Source organism: Protopterus annectens, chromosome 14.part0 (assembly GCF_019279795.1).
Source record: "Protopterus annectens isolate FY-2018-M chromosome 14.part0, PAN1.0, whole genome shotgun sequence".
Taxonomy (NCBI): domain Eukaryota; kingdom Metazoa; phylum Chordata; order Ceratodontiformes; family Protopteridae; genus Protopterus; species Protopterus annectens.
In genome coordinates, this window is record NC_056748.1 from 1003358894 (window position 1) to 1003370918 (window position 12025).

The following is a 12025-nucleotide window of genomic DNA, read 5'->3' on the forward strand; positions in this document are numbered from 1 at the left end:
AATCGCCTAAAACGATTATTTTGTATCAGAAACACCTTGATATACCACGAAACAACAGAAACAATTCAAATTCCACAACCTCAAGATTAGATTATGCAAAACGTGAAGTCCAAACATTTACTCGGGTTATTGGTACAATTTGTCCTGCAAAATTTGGGCAGCTCTAAAGGTGGCAAACCTACAGGTAAGTGCAGAAATAAATAAATAAACAAACGAATAAGGGCTTCTGATCTCTGCTGTCCCTAAGTCTAAATTAATGTCACCAAGTTAGTTAGGAATACAGCCAGGAGTTTCCATGTTCTATTGCCACACAGATTCAGTTGCCTGTTTGTCCCCAGCACACTTCTAATTTTAGCGTTCCTAATATACTTCTCATGTTTACGTCTCCAAGAGAAGTGTTTTCTTTCTGAGTCTTAAAAAATCCATATTTCACAGTGAAATGGTCTATCACTTTAAGTAGGATTGTTTTCTTACTAACAATGTTAGTTCTTAATAACAGTGAATCATATTAATCGAATCATTGACTCATCAAACAAACTTTTTGTAAGCATGAACACACTGTTTATTAGTAGAGGTGCCACCTTTTGAAATGTCCTAAAGGCTTTTTTTTTTTTAGAGAAATACAAGCTTGTTTGCTGGATAAACCATACTCACAGCCACTGCAAAAGATTGGACTTCTTTATCTGCCAAAACAAAATCGCACGTGTGTATAACATGAGCTGATTCTTTTATTTTATAACATATTAAGGCGTGTTTCGGATACAAAATAAATATTTTATACAAGTATGAGTGGATTTTTTTCCCTAAATTCTCCTGACATGAGTTATTTTTCATGCTTTATCCCTCCAAATGGGCACAACTGCCCCAAAATAGACTGTCCTGCCTTAGGAAGGACAGGTGGCAAACCCCATTTATTAACCGTGCTGTGAGTTGAATCTGTTAGGATCCTAAACATACAATATTTAGCTATTTGCTCCACATTGTGAGAGTCAAGGCAAAATGCCTGACATTTTGGAGATGGAAGGTCTATGCCTACATCTAGGCGCATTTTACAAATGCACTACAATGTTCAATTGATGTCTCCTATTTTCAAGTAAGCGCCCATCACTAAGCCACTGCACTGTCAACTGTGGCTATCTTATTGTCTCTATAAAAGTTTTTATGCACTTTTTGAAAATGTAATAAGTTGTATACAAATTCATAATTGGCCACACTTTTGTTAACGGATAATCAATGGGTGATAACAACTATAAATTACTTCCAAATATTTGCATTATCTCATGTTACCCTTGGTTGTTGATAATCATAATACTGTTTCTCCACAGAAGTGGAGCATATTCAGAGCTGAGTGGTTGTTATCTACTGCCCCTCCCAGCCAACCAATATAGAGATATTCAGACCTATATAAAATATGTATTGCTCAGATCACACTAGAGACTGTGACACTGAATACAGCCTTCCCAATATGTGACTCCATTAAAGCAATAACATCCCCTGGGGTATCCAGTGATTGAATGATTTCAGCACCACACCCCCGTAACAGCTCATTTACATGTGGTCCAAGTGGCCTGAGAATTCTTAGTACACACATTATTACTACGAGATTCAATAACCGCTATGCCAGGTGACGCCAGCATCCATTCTTATTTTGGAAAATGCAGTGAGATTTTTTTCTAACTTAAAATTCTGAGCAGCAAAACTTTTTGTGGGTAGCAATGACGGAAAAGAAAGAGTGTAAAAGTGACAATGACACGCAAGATTACTTTGCCAAAATGGGAATGGGGAGCCCCAAACCAAGGCTGAAGTACGGAGGGATGTTTTGCAATGTGGAAGGGGCTTTTGAAAACAAAACAATTGACTTTGAAGCTCTGAGTATTGGAAAAAGAAATGCACAGAAAAAGGTTGTTAAAGATCAAAGACAGTCGTCCACTGACTCGGATGGTCTTAGTGAAACATATAGTGACACCAGAGACTTTTCTGCCTTAAAGGAGTCAGGAAGTTTGCAGTCTAAGATTCTACCTAACGGAGATGCTCATCTGGTGGTATGTGGTCCCTGATTAAGTAAATTAAACTTTTTTTCGCGTTCTCTCTCTCTCTTGTCTTGGTAAGCTTTGTTTTCTAATCTCTGGCACGTCTCATTTCTAGATAATAATTAAAACTAAAAACTATAACTAAAGTATACATTTTGCAGTCGGATACCATCTATCTATCTGGCTCTCTCTCTCTCTATCTATCTTGCAATGCTATCAGTATCTAGACATCCAAACGGTCGTCAAGCAAGCACATGCACAACAGGTAACAAGTTTGTCACTTGTACAGGAAGAGTCATCACGTTAATGCTCCAATCCACCTGCTGATTTAGGCTGTTATTCAGCAGCACAGGGGGCTAGATGTAACAAAGCAGCAGGCTATTAAGTATCATTCATGAAAAATTGTAAAGTAGTAGGAATTCCATATGCAACGTAGCATCCTGCTGACTTATTCTTGTGAGCAATGTTCACCATCCTAAATGATACAGAAAGTGACAACTGCCCCTCCCTTAGTACACTTTGCAGCACGAACGGATATGTGCTCATTTGATTAGTTGTTAGGTGTAATGTAAAGTTAGCCGCCCAGTGCCCACACTTATGTTTCAGACGCATTATTCCACACCAAGACCCGTCGAATGCTGCAACCAGCCCGGTTCAATATTTGATTTTAGGGTCTGTACTAAAAAAAGTAACATGGTGATGAAAAACATGCTTTTCAGTGCAGTAGATCATCTCATTTTATTGCAATTGTTTAAAAGTACTTTTTACAAAACGAAGCATGCTCTTAATTTTAAATTACAACTCCCTCAAGGCATTGGACATCTGTTTTAATGAATTATATAGAAATTTGAGGAATAAACTGGAGAGAGTATTAGCAAATAAAGCAGCCTCGTGTTTATCTTCTCTAAATGAACTCATCTGCAGCAGTTAGCTGAAGTCCGACCAGATTACTGGTAACTAGGGCAGCTAGCAGGCTCGGTTAACTCAGTGCAGCATCATTTTTCTGTGCAGACAGCTTCTGTCCTCCAGAGAGTCGCCGAGGCCAGCTTTTGTTCTTGCATCTCCTTTGTTTTCAGCCTTGTCAAGAAAGACCCCGTGGAGAGGCCTGGACCCCTTTGCTGAAGCAGAGATGAGTCTGGAATGCTAAGCAGACAGCCGGTAGCCGAGGTCCAAGCTGCAAGAAAGGGGGAGCTACGGAGCCGACACCCTCTGTAAACCATTACTGCCTCGGAGTGAGGGGCAAGCAAGCCTGAGACTTCATACTCCCCTCTTTATTGATAAAGACTTCACCATAAGCTGCATTCCTACAACATTACACTTTCCAGATCGAAGTAATTGCTTACGTTTTTCCTAGTGGCTAGCATGTCTTACCAAGGCAAGAAGAACATCCCTCGAATCACGGTAAGCATCCATTAAAGCACAGTGACAGCCATGATTTAAGGGGTTCTTCTTAGGGAAGGGCTCTTTTGATTTGGATTAAATGACTATATAACCGAACGACTAGCATTCAGTTGCAAAACGTTTAATTATAGCCCCACGGTATACAGCGTGTTTACTTAAAAGTTAAAAGGAGCTGTCGTTTTCGTGTGTAATCCTAAGTATGCCAGTCAAATACATGTTTGAGTCGTTTAAATCAGCCACGTAGTAATTCAGAATTATTATTAATGGCGTGGTAGATGATCAGTAATATATTTTGTGCAGTGCAAGTCGAACAAGGGGTTCATTTAACTTAAATAACATTGTAATGTGCAGCGGAATATATTGATAACGGTTGGGCTGTCATGTTGTTACTTATATGGAAACAAAATGCTTTCATCCTTCTTGAATGGCTGTATTTGATGTAGGAACCCGAGCAAAATAGTCTGCAATAAATGTTAGCAGTGTGGAAGCAGGGCTGCTGTACCATCTGTGCTGGGTGAAGTGATAATTGCGATTGTGCGCATTCCTCCATGCCATCTTAATTAACGCCTGTGTTACACCATAAATATTGCCCCATGTTTTGTCAACACATCTAATTGCTCACTCAACTTCGTACATCTGCTGGAAGGGTGCAGTGTAAAAACAGCACTTTGTCCTGTGTTGTATCTTATTCTTCGTTAAGGACAGCTTGACTTTCACTTTGGAACGATGGCAATAAATACCCTTGCTGTGCCTGATAGGAGGTTTCTGCTGCACCTGGTGTGTGTGTGTGTGTGTGTGTGTGTGTGTGTGTGTGTGTGTGTTTGGGATAAATAACGATTATGCATTCTTTTGTTTACTATGCTGTGAAAAAGTATATGGACACCAGAGCTCAAAAGGAGTGGCTATGTTTTAAAAATAATATACAGCACTAGTGGGCAGAGATTATGCTGATGTTCATATTTAAGTGACACACGGAATATGTCTAAAGAGTGGAAATGAAGCTCCAGTGGTTTGAGTAAACATGTCTTGTGTGTAACTAATGCCCATTTTGTGGACAACGTCAAGGTATTAATCATTACCAGTTGATTTGCTGTTAATTATCATTGTTGTTATTATTACAGTATGGCTTCTAATTACAGGCCAATGAAATTAAGGTAGTGAAATGTTTATACAGGAAAGTTGATAGCCACTGTGCAGAATAAAAGTAAGGCAATTGTTAAGGTCAAGCATTAAGCAAATAGGAGTAGTCTATTATACATTATTGTCAGCAAATATTTGTAGCACAGTTGTGAGGAAGCCCTTTGTGAAACACAAATGAGCACACCCATTTAGTACATCATCTACCTCTGTTAGGCTTCACAAAGTCAGCCACTTTCTAAAGTCACTTTCTATGAATCATCTTTTACCTTCATTAAGAAAAGGAAAATAAACCATTGGTCAGTTTTTGTTTCATACCATATTGCTGCAGCCCCATTTATCTTGGAAGCCACTTTAAATCTATAGCCAGGACTGAGTATATGTGTTAAAAATCATCACATCTGCACATGCTCAATATCATAATTCTACTTTCAAAGACAGAAGAAACTTTGGAACATAGGAATACAGGATATTTCTAAGTAAGAGATCATGGGGACCATAAGATGCCTAGCCATATACAACATTAAGTAGACACGATAAATGTTCTTGCCACACTTTTTGAGCACTTTATAATGCTTGTCTTCCAAATCAGCCAGGAGTGTAAATGATAACCTTGGTCTAAATTTATATCTATCTGTCTATCTATCTGATCATCGATCCTAGCCTTAAAGGCAGCAAAAGTAGTACTTTGTTTAACCTGTAGAGGTAACATACCACAGGTTGGGAATAGACTGAGCTAGGAACTTACTCTTCCAGCATGTCTTGTTAATGTAGAAATAAGACCTTGGTATGAGTGTTCATAGAGCCACTGGTTTTCTGAAAAAATAGGATGTCGAATAGGATTGGGTCTTTCATGGCTAAAAAAGTAAAACACAGGTCATCTTGGAGCACTGGTACTCTTCTGAGTATAAGGAGAGCTATATTAATGTCTTGGGATATGATTCATGATCTTTATTTTCTTGACTATAATTATTTGGGACCTTTACAGTTCAGCAATATGCTAGTCTTTGTACATAAAAAATGGTGGTATGGTATTTCAGTAATGGGTCTGACGAGGGAAGCGCACAGTAGTATGGTGACTTCTACAGATATTGATAATATTCCCTTGGAAATTAACTGGGCCAGATAGAAGGCTAGACTAACTATGGTGAAAGCCTAGTGAGAGCATGTTGTACACATATACCCAGTGTCTGTCTGAAGAGGAGTTCTGTTTATAACATATGAAGTGGGGAGCAGCTTTTTTGCTGAATGCTACTACTCTGTACTTTTTGCATTTAGCTTGAGACTCTTTTCAGTCACCAGGTTTGGGCTTATTTCAGTCCTTTCTGGAACAGTTTAGTATCATTGGATGAGTGAATTGCAGAGCCTAGACTATAGTCCTCAGCAGGTTTGATAAACCACATTTTTGAGTTAGTGGTTAGGATGTCTGCTAAATAAATTCCAAAAAGGAGATTGTCCAGTATTGGTCTCTGTGGTACTCCACTAGATACAATTTTATGATTGGAGAGGATACCAGCAATTTTCAGAACTTGGAATATGTTGGATACCCAGTTTTCAATCCAGCAGGCAACATAAGGATTTACATTAAGCTTGTCTAATTTTTCAATAATGCCAGCAAGAGGGATAATGTTAGAAGCATTGGCCAGGTCAATGTCATCATCAGCGTGCACAGAATGGTCACTATCTGCAGCCTCTATGACCTTTTCAAATAAGCTTATAATATTTAAGAGACAGGACCTGCCCTTCATATAATCAAAATTACTGGAGTGTAGATCAGGTAATTAACTGTATCTGCATGAATGAATTCTGCTATGATAATTTTCAAGGCTTTACTTTTAAGGCTGGAAGAGCTGATGGGAATATTACTAACTGGGTCTATGGAGGGATCACACTTGTGTAGGGGAGTTGCAGTGGCTGTTCTCCAGGTATCAGACATAAACCCTGTGGACAGGCTGAGGGTGAAAGGTTTTAGTAGAGTGTCAGTACATACCTGGCGCAGCTGAAAATGCAGTTTGGTATGCTGTCTTGTCCCATGAAATTTTATTTTTAGTATTTGACTCTAATTTTAAGCTTGTTCCAAAGTGATTTCTGAGACAATTTCATTTTCATGGATGGTGGAGAAAGTCAGTAGGAGCAGTAAAGGTAACATTAAATGTGTCTAGTAATTACTGGATATACACTTATGATTAGAATGTGTACTATTCTAATGGATGAGATTAGTACATTGTGGGACATTATTTATTGATTTCCTGATATAACTGAAAAAGTATTTTGCATTTCCTTTGGTAAATGTAGTAGTAATGCTAAATATATGCTCTGCTTTATGTTTTGTAATAATGCTCTTAAACTCCTTGCTGGTATGTTTCATTGTGATCTTGATTCTGGAGGATGGAGAGATCTGACAAATATTCAATATTTTATGAATTTTGTTATGCAGTTTGTTAATACAAGAGTTCTATCAGAGAAATTTCTGAATTTACCACTATGTTTAGGGAAAATGGGTAATGCCTCTTCTATGCAACTATTTAGTCTCGAGTAAAAGTTGGAGATGAATGCAGCACCCTGTCACTTAGGTCCATTTGTGAATGATTATTTGAAATTTTCCATAGATCTTTTACAGTCTTTAGAAGGATTGTCCATGGGAAGGCACCAAGGATAATCTTATCTGGTAGTGGGGTGCTACCATCATGCCTGATGGAGATAATAAGTGATTTGTGGTAAGATTTATTCAAAGATAAGTTGATGCAGAATATGGTGCAGGTGGAGACTACATTAGTAAGGACAGATCAGTGTTATTAGAGCCTGCAGCAGGTAGTTCTATAACTTGCTATAGCATATTAGTATTAACAAAGTCTAGAAAATGATGCGAATATCCATTGTTAGATGTGAAAGTGTGCCAAGAATATTTGGGCAATTGAAATCCCCTAGCCAGAAAGCGTTTGGTTTGATATTTAATCTCTCAGTGGTATTAAGGTAATTTTACATGATCTTTTGGGGACATTGGCAAGTTACTATAGCTAGTAACAAAGTAATAGATTTGTTAAAGATGATATGGATCCACAGGAGCTCCAAGTTAGGGTTATGGTTAACCTGATGTGAGGTGATAACATTTCTGACAAATATGGATACTCCCCTAAATTTACAATGTTATAATGTTGCAACATTTTTAAAAGGTATAAAAGGTACAAGACTCCTTACAAGGTGACTACCAGCCAAGCTTCATGTCTTTAATGTGCAAAATACCTTTCCCCCGCACTAAAAGCAACCATTTTTATAAAACAGTTCAAATTATTTGCCTGCCTAACCTCTAAAGGCATAATGTTTCATCTCTTTCCTGCCCTAAAAAGTCTGATTTGCTTGTTCTAGTCAATTCCTCATTTGTCAGAGATGAAATATTTAATGCCCGCATGTAGATCAATTTTTAAACTTTTGTTTTCAAAATTAAATATTCTCTCATAATTCTATAATAGATGGAATGCACTGTAATTTTTGAAATCTTCTTTCATTTGATAAATTACTTCATCCCCTTATTCTTCTAGCAAAACATTTGCACTCTTTGCAAATATCACTTCTAGAATAATTAGAAAGGACAGCACCTTACACCATTATTGGTTTAATTATAGATTTTTTAGATCTCCCCAAAAACCTTGAAATCCCTGGATGAAATACATCTTAATAAAACATTTAATTCAACATTTTCTAATTATGTTATTTACACGACCTCTAAAATCTAACTTTCCATACACCATTATACCTAGATGTTCTCTGGTTTCTTAATTATATTGGTCTCTTAGGAATATGGAAAACATGGATCAACTTTACCTTAGTGAGGAATTACATCTATTACTATAGGTTCATAGGTTTATACTAGGCTAATGACTACCATGGTTTTTACAAGTCTAGCTGTGCAACCCAACCCGTTTTGTTTCTTGGATGTCTGTATAGTGGAGTATGTTATTAAAAAGGTAGCTTCAGAGATGTGGGGGGGCAAGACCAGAGGTGAATTTGCAATTTTCCATTCAATGATCAAGTTTTTTTTAATAGAGTTAGAGATGACCTCTGCTTCATGTACTGAGGGATCTTATTTCATAGCATGAGGATCTTTTGAGAGAAAATAAGCCCTGTTTATTTTGGCAGTGAAGTAGTCTGTCCAAGTAACTTTATAACATCCATCAATCAAATACAATCCTGATATTCTGACATCGTTAGCAAACTGACCAATTTATCAGTGATTCACTTCTGGAAATGATGGACTCCTCTAGTGATTTTTGTATTCATAAGATATAGAGACCTGTAGACAAACCTTAGCAGTTCTACCAACTAACCAATTTTATGTCTACCTAACAGCATGCTGATTAAATCCACATATTTTTACTGCATGTGTGGTTGACCTATGTGTTACTGAATCAAAAGCCTTAACTATGTCAGATTGATATTAGAGTATAGGCAAGAGAAAAGAATAGGTGAATCCTAAGTGAAAGACCAACATTGGCAAAGTTTTTAGTAGAATCTAGAACAGAAGCTGTGTTAAAAAGGGATAATTAGTAGGGTATATAAAATATTGAATGATAACAATAGGAATCAAGCAGAGGAGGTTAGATAGGATTGGGAAAAAAGAGATAAGATAAGCAATCCACAAAGAAACAATGGGACAATATATGTATGGCTTCCAAATATGCAAAAAAGTTTAGAAGACTTACAATTTTTTGCTTGGAAGTGTTTGCATAGGTATTTTTATACCCCAAGCCGAGTCCAAAGAATTTTTCCTCAGGTAGATTACAATTGTTAGAAGTATGATGAGGAAGAAAGAGGTAATTAGGAACAAATCTTTTGTGAGTATAATGAGATGATAGACTTTAAAAATTCCCTACAGACTACTCTGTCAGGAATACATAGTGAGCCAATTGATGTAACTAAGGAAATAATTTTTGAATTGTGATACAGAATCAGGATTGTCTTGACATAGTAAGGCCTTGCTGAGTTTAATTCTTATAGCTGCCAAAAAAGCAATTCCTAGAAAATGGAAATCAAATTCTAAAACAACCATACTAGAAGTAGTAAATACAGAGATAAAAGAAATGGAAGTGGGATCTTTAGAAAACAGTAGGAGCAAATTCCAAGGAATAAATGGGAATTGTGAGAACAATACATGCAGAATAATATTTCAGAGGAGGAATTAGGTTTAAGGGGAAAGCAGGAATTGAATAAGCTATGTAATCTTCAATCACTAATAACTGTACAGAAGATTATATGTGATGTATAATGTTTGCAACTAAAAATATATCAATATGGTTCCCTATCATACTTGTGGGTTAATAGTCGTAAAACTGGCACCATCAAAACTCTCAACCCAAAGATATGTACTTCGCTGATGCACTAAGATGCAAAAGCCACCTTAAGGAATAAAAATTCCACTGATGGAAAATATAATCCAAAAGCTGACTTACTAAAACTGGCTGTTAAGCGCTTTCATTTTTGCAGATACAAGACTTCATCAGAATTACGTTTCTCCCCTGAAATACCCATATTTAAAGGCATAGCAATCATAATTGATTTGAACAGGCAACTAATAATTGAGGTAATTAAATACTTAAAGACACATGCAATTATATGTCCAAGAAGCAGTCAGTGTAAAACAGTTATTACAAAGTTAAAGACAAACAAAAAAAAAATACTTAAAAAATTCATGCATTTATAACAATGTTAAAAACATGTTTATATTGCACTACTACAGTTTGGGTTTTTCATTTTTAATACAGGGAATAAAGAAGTAATGTCATTGCGCCCTGGAGGTTCGCTAGCATTCAATCATTAAATCAAAGAAAATAATCACTTCTTTGCTAAAACCTAACACTTATACCCAATTTATATGAGGGAAATTTAAATACCTGCCCTTAATAAAATCATTGCAAGTTATTGTACAGGTCAGTAAATCTGTCCTCTTTTTCTGCTTCATTTTTCATTTTTGGAGATCTATAAACATCATTTTTAATTTACATCTACTTTCCTACTTAACCACTGATAAGATTTCTAAATTTGGACTACTATAGCAGTACTGGGCATGTACATTATCTCACCCTCCTCACTTTACTTGTCTAAAAGTGTGAAAGGAATGTACTGTACTGGGGAGTAAACTGGAGAAGAGTGAAGCATTGCCTTAAAAAAAAAAGTCAGCCCATTATGTCATTGTTATGCAGAATAAATTATAAAATGTTTCTAATCACTTGTAGGGTTGCCATCCCTCCATTTTTTTCTGGACTATCTGGAAATCAAATTGATTCCCTGGTAGTCTGGAAAACTCTGTACAGACTCTGTTATTCTGTTTCAAAAAAGGAAACAGACTATTTGAGTTTATAAATTAGCTGGTTTACTATGCTTTTTTTTACAGAAAAGCATAGTAAATCAGCCAAAAGCAGGCATCAGGAATGGAAAAAGGGGGCGTTCCTGGTCAGGTGATGTCATAATAACATCACAAAATATGGCCGGTGGAGAGGATGGGGATGGGCAAGGTTACTGGTGATGTGAAGGACGTGGCCTTACTCCAGTTTTAGCCACAATGAAAGGTGGTAACCCTAATCACTTGGTGTGAAGCAACAGCAATAATACAATTTAGAAAATGATTGTCCAAAATGCAGTATCATAATTTGTCAAATATCAGAAATAACACGTTGATATTTTTACATAAAGTCTGATAATCATACAGCACAGACTGTTTACAGAGTCAGATAATATCACCATGAAGATTCTTACCAGCTCTGTAATCCTCTTAGGAAACTACTGGACTCATCATCCCCAGTTTGACAGCTCTTTTGACAGCTGTCAAAAGATCTGCCAGATTCTATAGTTTCGCAATTCTTTCAAAATTTGTTGAAGTAGATGTCTAATGCTGTTTTGACAGTTGTTAAAGAGGCTGTCAAGCTCATGTACTTCAGAGATGTAAAAAGCCATTAGCTGTAACTTGCAGCATTGTTATGCAACAACAAAGAAATAAAACCTTTTTTTTTTATTTTGTACCTTAGATTTTCATTGCTATGCAGTGCTTTGCAAAACATGATCGATCCCATAGAATAACCCCCCATGATGCAGCAGAACCTTTTATCACAGATTAACACTAGATTGCCAACATCTGTTCTATCTCAGAAAATGAAAACCAGGATGCCACAGCCTCATATCATGCAGAAAAGTACTGCAATGTGAAATTATACAATATGGAATTATTTCAAAATTACAATATCTGTCCCTTGTTATGAAGTACACTTTAAAATGATACAGCTCTTTTTGAACCATTCCATTAGTTCATGGTTACCTACTACCTAGTACTAGAATGCCAAATGCTGCCTTCTGCAATTAGTTAAACACACACATACACACACACACACACACACACACACACACACACACACACACACACACATGCATATGCAGAGATATACAGTTCATAGACATACAGACACCTC

The 12025-nt window shown here is 36.7% G+C and overlaps 1 protein-coding gene across 1 annotated transcript in view; it reads left to right on the forward strand.

Annotated features, from left to right (window-relative positions):
* Positions 1 to 2749: 2749 nt before the first annotated feature.
* Positions 2750 to 12025, forward strand: part of DPYSL4 (dihydropyrimidinase like 4) — a 225749-nt gene continuing 216473 nt past the window's right edge. Inside the window, exon 1 of the mRNA XM_044056812.1 lies at positions 2750 to 3431. Coding sequence (XP_043912747.1) covers positions 3393 to 3431 — 39 coding nt within the window. The 5' untranslated portion in view covers positions 2750 to 3392. The remainder of the gene's footprint in view (positions 3432 to 12025) is intronic.